The sequence below is a fragment of the Corythoichthys intestinalis genome, chromosome 7, assembly GCF_030265065.1.
Source record: "Corythoichthys intestinalis isolate RoL2023-P3 chromosome 7, ASM3026506v1, whole genome shotgun sequence".
Lineage (NCBI taxonomy): Eukaryota > Metazoa > Chordata > Actinopteri > Syngnathiformes > Syngnathidae > Corythoichthys > Corythoichthys intestinalis.
Genome location: NC_080401.1, coordinates 39485617 through 39497480, shown reverse-complemented (window position 1 = coordinate 39497480; position 11864 = coordinate 39485617). Strand labels below are relative to the sequence as shown.

The 11864-nt window shown below is 39.8% G+C and overlaps 1 protein-coding gene across 1 annotated transcript in view; it reads right to left on the bottom strand.

The window, feature by feature from the left end:
- Nucleotides 1–6635: 6635 nt before the first annotated feature.
- yjefn3 (YjeF N-terminal domain containing 3) overlaps nt 6636–11864 on the bottom strand; it is a 110929-nt gene continuing 105700 nt past the window's right edge. The window contains exons 5-6 of the mRNA XM_057841998.1: nt 9897–10047; nt 6636–7138 (exon numbers count right to left, since the gene is read on the bottom strand). Coding sequence (XP_057697981.1) covers nt 6942–7138; nt 9897–10047 — 348 coding nt within the window. The 3' untranslated portion in view covers nt 6636–6941. The remainder of the gene's footprint in view (nt 7139–9896; nt 10048–11864) is intronic.

Below are 11864 nucleotides of genomic sequence, written 5' to 3'. Positions count from 1 at the left end.
TCCAGTCGGAAGATGGAGGCCGGTGGTTTTTAAAAAGATGGAGCAATGTGGGCGCTCGCCAATCCGGCCCCTCACTGCTCACTATTGGTCAGTCTGAAGCAACATCTGGGTCCCCCGTAAGGTATGAAGGAGGGGATGAGGGCCGGCCAGACGAGACACTCTAGAAGGGGCAGTGGGTGCTGAATTTAAAAATTGTTTTTAAACTGTGGGGGGGCAGTAATTTAACTCATTAGTGATTGTGACAGACAACCAAACCAGTTGGACAGAGAGGCCTGGCATTAATCATTTACTTGCAAAAAAAGACAATTAACTTTCCTTAATATAATATCCGCAGGGTTCCACCGCTTAGTTTTTGAAACACAAATTCGTCGTTCACATCCAGCATGATGGCTCCAACATACCAAAGTCCATCTGTGTAAGCAGACCCAAGCTATGATGAAGTTTTTTTTTCTCCCCAGAACCAGAATTTTGTAAATAAACCCGCTCATCCCTGCGCCCTCAAGCTATGTGGATAGTAGATGATTTGTTTACATCTTGTTGATGCAATGTGAGGTCATGTTTACAATGACCAATTACGGTCTTAATTTTCTGGTTTCTTGCACTAATTTGGCCTTATTAACAAAAGACACGGTTGTTGTCGAATTACACTTCGTCTGACATTTGAGGGAAATGTTTAGAAACATTTGCTGACGTTAGTTGAAAACATGATGGAGCTCAACGTTGTCTTTCTTTTTCATTTGACTGATTACATACATCTGTATTTCAACTCTTGACACTTCAATTGAGCTGAGCAAAACTTGTTCTATGCTTCAACAACCAGTGTTGATAATCTTACTTTAAAAAAAGTAATTAGTTACAGTTAAAAATTACTTCTCTCAAACAGTAATTGAGTTAGTAACTCAGTTACTTCATTGTATGAGTAGTTAATGAGCTCATTTTCTACACATTATTACATTATACATTTTATTACATCTTCCACATAAAATATGTTTATACTAGGGCTGTCAAACGATTAAAAATTTTAATCGAGTTAATTATAGCTTAAAAATTAATTAATCGTAATTAATCGCAATTAATCGCAATTCAAACTATCTATAAAATATGCCATATTTTTCTGTAAATTATTGTTGGAATGGAAAGATAAGACACAAGATGGATATATACATTCAACATACGGTACATGAGGACTATTTGTTTATTATAACAATAAATCAACAAGATGGCATTAACATTATTAACATTCTGTTAAAGCGATCCATGGATAGAAAGACTTGTAGTTCTTAAAAGAAAAATGTTAGTACAAGTTACAGAAATTTTATATTAAAACCCCTCTTAATGTTTTCGTTTTAATAAACTTTGTAAAATTTTCAATCAAAAAATAAACTAGTAGCCCACCATTGTTGATGTCGATAATTACTTACACAATGCTCATGGATGCTGAAGTCTATAAAATCAGTCGCACCCAAGCACCAGCAGAGGGCGGCAAAACTCCATAAAACACAACAAGTGAGCGTTTTACTGTGTACTGTCATTTAAATCTCTCTGAGCGGGGCATCTGCGTTAACTGCGTCAAATATTTTAACGTGATTAATTAGAAAAATTAATTAATGCCCGTTAACGCGATAATTTTGACAGCCCTACTTTATACTAACTGATTGAATTGAATTGATTTTTTACATTAAAAAAAAAAAAGAAAAATCATAGTTCACACTTTTGACAGTTTTTTTTGTTTGAATTTCACTGATATGAGTGTAACAATATACAAACTTTAACTTTCAAGTGCTATTAGAAAAAAAACCTTTTTGTTTTTCCTGTTGTACTGAACCCACACCGAACCGTGACCCCCATACCGAAACATGACCCCCGCTGAACTGTGACTTGTGTGTATCGTCCCACCCCTAATACATATAGATATATTTTTCAATATTCAGGTGAGCCTCTGAATCTCCTGCCTTTGCTCTAGTTGTTTTGATTTAAAAACATCACACAGGGTTCATGGATACATAATTCAAAAAATATTTTGTTTAGTTTAAGTGACTATTTTTGGTAATCCCCCCCCCCCCCCAAAAAAAATGCCAGGTTCTCAGAGGAGGACCTGGAGATGTGACTTGGTCCTCATTGAGCTTGAGAGCCAACCCGCCTGATGCGATAAATTTATGACAAGCTTTACTTAGAGCCAATTAACTTTAATTAATTATATTAACAATTAATGCTTGATTAACATCAAATGGCACAACAAAATTGCCATTACTTTGAAGTGAAATGTAAAGAAATAAAAAGCACCAATTCAAAATAAAGGGCATTATGCGGCTCCCACATTAACTCCAAGCCTTTTTAAAAGTGGGATGTCCTCCTCATAAGACCTCATTGAACGTGCATGTTTAGCTTTGTAAAATGCGAGCAAAAACACGTTTGTCAGTGCATGTCGTTGTTCATTACCTTTATTCCGCCACTTGTCCATAGGGCGAGTGGGATCCTGTTTGACATCGATAGTTTGCTTAATTGCCACATGCTCTCTGTTTTTTCCGTGGGTTTTCAAAGTTTGGATGGCTGAAATTCTTTGACCCTACATAAAATGCGCTGCTCTTATCGGCGACATTGGGATTCTCACGGCACATTTTGTACCGCATTTCCGTGCGAGCATCATTTGCTTCTTGCCAGCAAAAGTCCTTTTTTTCGGTAGCTCCGGTGACGTCTCTGTCGTCTGTCTGTCTTTTGACGGGGGCCGGGGAACACGGAAGTAATTACTCAGTGTGGCCTGCCTCTTCGACATTTTGAGAAGTTATTTTCTCGTGTCCTCCGCAAATACAGTGGTCAGCCATCGGTACACAAAAGCGTATGGAAGCCGTTGAGGGCCAGCGCGTTTGTCTACGTCCAGTACGCATGCGCGCATGCGGACCACTTATGTGCACCCCTGTATATATATATATATATATATATATATATATATATATATATATATATATATATATATATTATAATATGGGTATATAATACAAGTACAACGCCAACTTGGTGACGATAATGCACACTCAGCAGGAAAACAGTACATTATTTTCAATGAATTGTACCCACCAGTGTTGTTTTCGTCTTGTTTTCGACTATAACGATAATATTTCGTCGATGAACAATTTTTTTCATGACCATGATGAAACAATAATGAGCTAATAACGTTTATTGGGAGACTAAAACATAACGACACGAATGCCAGTTTTCGTCTGACGAGACAAGAACGTGACGAAAATGTGCCGTAGTATTTGGAACATGTTCACAATGTGTGTCTGGTTGTGTCACTCATGTTACATGCTGCGTGCACCCCCCCCATCCCCAGTTCATCTGCTGGTGTCCTCTCCAGTCTTCCCATTGCCTGTTTTGGGATGAACACGCTAAGATTAGTCTTCTTTTCTTGGCAAGAAGAGAGAATATGTAATGTTGCTTTAGGTTTTAAAGGTCTGTGCTGAGTGATCATCACACACTAAATGTAATTGTAGCGACTTAACTGTTCCGTCCAAATGCATGATGGGAAGTTGGGTAACCATGACTGTCAGTGGTGGCCGCAAGTAGTTTACAGTATGTTCTGCGTTGTGTTCAATTTAGCGTGTTAACTAAAAGATCTTCTCCTGTCATTCTTCCCCACGTCGTATGCCACAATACTTATATTTGTTGTGAAAGAGTTGCCAAAGCTTAAGCTAATAAAAGGCGCGGTTCAATGAACGCCTGTGTCCGCTTGCATTTCTCTGGCTTTTTGCCCTCAATGTGCTAAAACAGTGTCATTGTAAACTGGTTGAGGCAACGCATGAACGGATTTTTCTGTGCATGCGTTAATTGCTTCAAATATTTTAATATGATTAATTTTAAAATTAATTACCGCCCGTTAATGCGATAAATTTGACAGCACTAAGAAAAATATTTTTGTCTGTAAAATGAAAAAAAATTAATCACACTGAACAGGACGCCATGAACTGTATGTGAAAAAAAAAAGCCGTTAGCAATAGCCTGATGCTAACGCGAACGGGAATGCCATGCTAACGCTCCGAGCCACCTAGCCAAACATCATCGCGTTTGAGATCAACCCCCTTTTATCCTCCCCTTCCCGCTCTGCACTTTCCAGGGCAGGCAGGCAGGCAGATCTGCGACAAAATCAGACAACTTCCGCTTTGTTCCAACAAATTGTAGTAACGCACTGACGTGCCCCTTCACATCCTCAGTAACGGTAACGGTGTTGCAAAGATAGCACTGTTTGGAACGCCGTTGTCATAGCCCAAGGGGACCACCTTAGATCCCGGGGGGATGACGTCGGACCTCTTGCTGGCGCTGTGGGAGGAGGGATGGGCTGTGCTTGCTCGCTCCCCCCTATTGGCTGGGGAAGGGCCGTGACCCTGGGGCGGCTCCCGCGCTGCAGTTCCACCCGTTTGCAGGACTATCACGTCTGAAAAACTAGGTGTTATGATTAGCGATCAGGCAGCATAGAATAGGATGCCAACATATCCACACTCACAAGGGTTTCACACAAATACTGGGTTCTACACCTCACATGGGTGATTTGTGTACACTTCACCCCTCCCAGTTACAGTGCCCTCCATAATTATTGGCACCCCTGGTTGAGATGTGTTTTTTAGCTTCTAATATATATTTTTTTATTCAAATAATATGGGACCTTAATGGAAAAAAAGAGAAAAATCCAACCTTCAATACAAGTGCATTTATTCAGTGGGGGAAAAAATCCCACATAAAGAAATAATTATTTGACATCAAATAATGTGTGTCACAATTATTAGCACCCCTGGTGTTAATACTTTGTACAACACCCTTTTGCCAACAAAACAAGGTCTGGGGACTGAGATGCCCATGGGAGAAGCTTGGTTTTGTGTCTGGTGAACCATTTCTGTGTAGATTTGGCCATATGTTTAGGGTTATTGTCTTGCTGAAACACCCAGTGACGACCCATCTTCAGCTTTCCCAGTTGAAGCCTGGGACCGTGTGCTTTGGTCAGATAAGACCAAGATTTAGCTTTTTGGCAACAAACACTCTAAGTGGGTCTGGCGTGCCACGAAAGATGCGCATGCTGAAAAGCACCTCATACCCACTGTGAAGTATGGGGGTGGGTCAGTGATGCTGTGGGGCTGTTTCGCTTCCAAAGGCCCTGGGAACATTGTTAGGGTGCATGGCATCGTGAATGCTTTGAAATACCAGGACATTTTTAATCAAAATCTGTTGCCCTCTGCCCGAAAGCTGAAGATTGGTCGTCACTGGGTCTTTCAGCAAGACAATGTCCCTACACATATGGCCAAATCTACACAGAAATGGTTCACCAGACACAAAATCAAGCTCCTCCCATGGCCATCTCAGTCCCCAGACCTTGTTTTGTTGGCAAAAGGGGGTTCCACAAAGTATTAACACCAGGGCTGCTAATAATTGTGACACACGTTATTTGATGTCAAATAATTATTTTTTTTATGCGGGATTTTTTTCCCCACTGAATAAATGCACTTGTATTGAAGGTTGGATTTTTCTCTTTTTTTTCCCATTAAGGTCCCATATTATTTGAATTTTAAAAAATATATATTTGAAGCTAAAAACACATATTAACCAGGGGTGCCAATAATTATGGAGGGCACTGTACTTATCTTTCTGACCCCCCCCCCCCCCCCCCCCCACTTTCTCCTTGGTCATCAGACCCTCTGCATGTTGTCAACTGGAAATACAACTAGCTAATGATAGCACCAACATATTCATAATTAGTGTTGGCGTTCAATGTATTTCTTGTTTTTGTTTGTGCTTCTTCTGTGTCTCTCTCCTATGTCTCTCTGTTTTTCCTTTCTTTTTCTTCCTGGTCGCTGCTTTCTCCTAATAAACGAGGCATGTTGAATGATCACAATGGGAGTATGTCATACTCTTGTGATACATTAAAACTGTTCAGACCAATTGAACACTCAGATTTCCATTCTCTGTGTCAAGCAGCTGAAAAGGGTTAAAAACAACAACAAAAAAGACAGAAAGAAATGCCACTATTAACACTGTAACAACAAAAAAATTACAAATGTCAGAGTAGTGAGCATGGCGTATTTCCTGACAACAATGAAAGTCATTTGCGCATTATATTAACTGCTACACATTAAACCACACAATTTTATGTTTTAGTACATTAGAATTCAAATGAGGCTGCTGTTTATTCAATAAACACCAATGATCTCATTCATTACGGAGCTTCCCTTGGTTGTTTTTATTAAAACCAGAAGTTATATCCTCCGTAATGACAGACTTTTCTTTGTCTGGGTTTGGTTACAGGCGGATTTCATCAGTTTATTACCAAATCAAGTCTTGTAATGGAGCAATAAACCGGAACAAGTGGCCTGGCAGTAAAGGTGTAACTGCCTCCCAGTTACTGTTGATAGAAAATGAGCATGTTTCAATGCCCGTGATGGCGATAGATGTTGCTGTCAATGGCAACCAATGCGTTAACTGTTGGAATATAGCATAGAGGATGACCAGGTCCATGCATTTTTGTTCCATTTCGACCGTCATGATATCCCAAATGTACAGTAAATCCTGCTGCAGTGAAAGAAGATCTGTGTTTCAACCAAAGCTTTCCATTGTTTCCATAATAAAAGTCAATGACAAAAACATGGGTTTTAAATTCACATTTTATTATTAGACGACAAGAACTGTTTTTGTAAAGGCAATAAATGAGAAATAAACATATTGCTATAATGCAAATAAAAAACAAACAGTTACACGGTTCTGTTCGTGAAACAAATCTCATTTCTTAAATAAATCCAACAAGTATAATGCTACAGTTCTTATGTGGAGACTGACACAGAAAGACTTCAAGCCACCAGGTCATTGGTACTAAATCCTCCTACGGCAGATACGACTGAGACATTATTGTTTCTCATTTGTAAGACCCAAACAAAAGACGCTCACAAATTGTATCCCGGGCATTACAGTTCGATGAGAGAGTCTGTTCCCGGGTATTCCGGTAAGTTGAGATCATATTTTTTCTGGATGTCGTAAGGCAGGAAGCGTCCGGCCAAGAAATGCTTCCCCGAGAAACTCATGGCGCACTTTTTCGGTGCGGTCAGAGAGATGAGCACTTCTGGGCTTATCCCATCCTGACCTGCCTCTTCCACATCCCAACCTGAGGAACAACATGAACAGTTGAGGACCTACTTTCACGCCCAAAACAAATGATTAGAGGTGGGGATCTTTGGGCACCTAACGATTCGATTACGATTACGATTCAGAGGCTACGATTCGTATATAAATCGATTATTGATGACCCCCCCCCTCCTCCCGCTATTAGCTGCTTTCAGTGTTTTCTACATTAGTTACAAAAACTATACAAAAAAAAAAAGCCTCCCAGGCTTAAATAAACGACTATTTCAGTATGAAGTTAACAGTTAAAAACAACAAATAATACACTCAAATCCCCATTCTGTATCAGCAGCTTTAAAGAGCATACGACACCAGAAAAAAAGTCTTAAATGGCATTATTATGTGAATTAGAATCATATTTTGAGACGATTCGACCATATACAACAATTTAGCAAAGCGCAGATGACGAGAAATGAGTCTTTTAATCTGCCGGTTAGCCACGCCTACAATTATAGGGCTTTAGCGTCCCCAACAGGTGGATGACGTCAGCGGTAGACTAGGCTCATCGGTTTTACTATTCAGCCCATTGAGGGGGAATTGTTCAGAACGAGGAAAACGAGACGAAGAGAGCTGCAAAATGTCATTGTTTCAGTCTCTCTACTCCCAATATTTTTACAGGATATTCTTTTTATCCAAGTATTTTCCCCAATAGCTATATAAATGGCTTGAGAAGGACCCGTCAGCCCGTCGAGGGGGAACTATTCACAATGAGGAAAACGCGACGAAGAGAGCGGCAAAATGTCATTGTTTCTGTCTCTTTACTTCAATATTTTTACAGGATATTCTTTTTATCCAAGTATTTTTCCCCAATAGCTATATAAATGGCTTGAGAAGGACCAGTCAGCCCGTCGAGGGGGAACTATTCACAATGAGGAAAACGCGACGAAGAGAGCGGCAAAATGTCATTGTTTCTGTCTCTTTACTTCAATATTTTTACAGGATATTCTTTTTACCCAAGTACTTTCCCCAATTGCTAAATAAATGGCATGGTCATGACAAATAACTTGTGCTAAATGGAATATAAAATAATAAAAATCCATTTATCCAAGACGACATGGCAAAATTACTCCATAATGGTCAAAACAGTCGACTTTACCTTTACTGTCACACCTGCCGAACGATATTTTATGACACCTAAATCGGACATATGTCATTTCCCTTCCCCGGCTTCGGAGAATGTAAACAGACCAGAAGGAGTGACAGCTAGCCGACATGCTAACCCGAACCGAGGGATGTTTCAAAGTCTTCGAAGTGGAAAATCACACATAACTAGCCTGGATTATTTGACATGACGACCCGGTTGTCGAGTTTCTTTGCGGATCGGCAAACCGCCCGGCGGAGAGCAATTTACAGTTCGTTCCCTGGAGGAGGGTGGCTGGAATTGTTGTGTAGCTAACGCGCTAACAGCTAACTGCTAATGAGCATGAGGATAGCTTTTTACATGCCTATTAATGATCAAACGTAAGTAGTCCTTTATTTAAAGGAATTTTATAGTGTTTACTTTGTAATCACTGTATTCGTATTTGACATAATACAAAACAAGATGTTTACTCACTTCCTTGTAAGTCCAATGGTCCCACAGTAAATATCCACGGTGAATGGGAACCTTTTGAAACTCCAAAAAGGCGCATACGCCTCTCCCGCATAAAGAATGATTTTTCTGCAGCCGTTTGGCTGGCGTGATGCAAAAAATAAAAGTATTAATCCGCAAAATCAGCTGAATCCTTCGTCCTCATACACAACAGTACACTGTAGCGTGAAGAGGACGTCTTCTACCGTACACGTCACAGCGCCCTCCTCCTCAATGCGAGACCGAAGCCGGAAGTCACTCATTTTCCTGGCGCGGGATTCAAAAAACTAAATAAATATAGCGATCGCTTCCACACACATCCAAGCGGTCCATATCATTCAGGAGCATAAAATACCGCGTGTATTATGAAATAAACATGCTTTTTCGTGTCACAAGCACTTTAAACTACATTCAATTAATTTAATGTTGTGAATCAACCGTTAAAGTTGTTAAAATTGCTCCCGTTATTCCATAATTTCCCTTTTGTCTACTTTCGACATAAAAAAGTTTTAAAACTATTTCAAAGATAGAGTCAAGTCAACATTTTACCAATTTAGGAGTATTTTAGATAAAAAGATAATTAGGTTCGCTTGCAAGGTTCGCTACAACAGCCTTGCAGGGAAGTCTACTGCTTTAAGATGGCGGCCGTTTACTAACGCCCGCATCTAGCTTTCTGTACATGTGCTGCTAACGCCACCGAGTCTATTATGCATCTAGTCCTATATAAATATGATATCTAACATAACATTATGTGGACGTACTTTGTTGCAGCTGTCGTCAGCAGTCAATTATGTTGTTGTTTTTTTTATCTCGCGGCATGAGTTGAGCTAGAGCTGTGAGTTGAGCATTGGCATTACCTCAGGGGCCGGGTAATGACAAGTATGATGTTTAGCTACTCTCGCTCCGTTCCTCATTGTGTCCCGAAGACCGCGTGGCGCGCTGAGTGTGTTTTACTTCTGCTTTATTCGACATATTTCAATAATCGGAATTTGGATGTTTGTGAATCGTTCTCGAATCTTCCACGGCCGAATCGCGAATAAGCTAAGAATCGGAAATTTTGCACACCTCTACAAATGATGAAAGCTTGTCCTCCACTTGCACCTCAGTACTAAGAAGATCCGACGAGGAGCTAGCAAGAGGCCCTTTTGGGCTGACACTGGTTAAAACTCACCCGAGGGCACATCCACACTGGCTATGGGGATCTTGACCTGCTTGAGGGTCACTAGAATCCCTGCATAGGGCTCCTTAATGTCAACGATGTCATCCTCGGGGCCCAGCATGGCGTCGATGACGAGGTTGTAAGCGTCGTTTATGAGCTGAACCTGTGAAAAGCAATCGTCCCTCAGGGTGAATGACTTATTTCGTGAAGTGAATCAGTTCCAGAAGGAGTTTGGAATGGAAATAATTTGCCTTCTGCATTTATTAAAAAAAAAGAAAAATGTACCCTAGAAGGAGTAGGCCCAAATGTTTCCACAAAATTGGAGCAAGTAGTGCCTTGGAGCGAAACTGAATTAACCTAAATTGTTCCCTACAACAGCTTGTAAAAACTCTATTAAGGGATTGCTTGCAATTAGCAGTGAAGCGCAACGGAAACCACATGATTATTCGTTTGTTTTTTTGTAGTAATGTAGGGGTGTCATAGTCTTGTAATTGCCTGGCCATCAGAGCGTATTGCTGGGCTATACGAAGATATATATTGCTAAAACGATTGTACATTTTCGATGACATAATTTTCGTCAAGTTTAATAATATAATATAGTGTGTTGATGCTTTCTGAATCAGGATGTGGAACGGCTACGATATGCCCCTTTACCAACTAACCAGGTGTGTGATAAATCACCACACAACACAAACATGGTGCATAAATACATTAAACAGTTATAGTACTGTAGCACTACTACTACATTGGAAAAGAAGATAAACAGGTATAATATCTTTTTCTGGTCTTTAAATTTTAAAGGGAACCTCGGACTTAGAGACCTTTAGGCTCTAATAAGCCACAATTGTTCTCTTTCACTAAAATATGTTATTAGAAACATATATTATTGCCATTCTTTTAAAAATCTGTAATACCGCATTGGCCCGAATATAAGACGGTGTTTATTGCATTGAAATAACAATGAAAAAGAGGGGATCGTCTTATATTCGCGGTCTAGACATTATACCCATTCACGACGCTAGATGGCGCCAGAAATCATTGAAGCGATGTTCGGTCATGACAGATCTCAGCTACTTTTTTTAGTTTAACCAGTTTGCATTATTTCATTGCAATGTTTTTCCTTATTCAGATTTGTTTCAAGACTACAGTTACAGTTAGACTTCACTTTGATGGTTAAGGCAGTTATTGTAATTTTGTTGTTTTATCACAATAGATTGGTTGATTTACATTTCAAAAACCAGAAGCCCTTCATTTACGAATGTGATTGCACTTTAGTTTACATATTTAAATGTTCAGATATTGAGATTTGAATGAGGCAAGATAACATGCTTTTTCTCTCAAATATATTGTTATAATCATTTGTTTCGGATGTACTGTAATTATTTTCTGTATAAAAAATAATTTGGTGTTCAAAAAGTCTTTTTTCAAACTTGAGTCTTGAAAAAGAGGGGGTCGTCTTATAATCAAGGCCAATACGGTATTTAGTACGTTTTGACCGACAGAGGGCGCCATGTTTTACGCGAGCAAAGCACGCTTGGGGTGACTAGCATACTAGCAAGCGAAGCTAGTATAACAACTGGCATGCTTTTGTCACATTCTGCTGCTGGTCAGATTGTTTTGTTACAGATCTGTGGGATGAGTCTCCAAAATCGTACTTGCATTCAAATGCTAGCTCATCAGCAGTGTCTTTAAATCGATCCTAGGAGGCTTGTCGAGATACTGACTTTCTGCCATTTGACAGTTTGTATATCCCTTCGTTGCTAGTTGCACCATTGCCTTGTTTTATGTTTTCGTTTGTCTGCCTATCACCATGGTTTTCCCTGTTTTTTTTTTTTTTTTTTTTTTTTTTTTTAATTGATCACGACCTACTGTCGCGGACCCGTTTTGTGTCTCTCTTTACGCAATCGTGTGTTTTTTGTGTGTTCAATAAACCCTTTACGCAATCCCTATGTCATTGTTGACTGTTTGCTGTATGAAGTG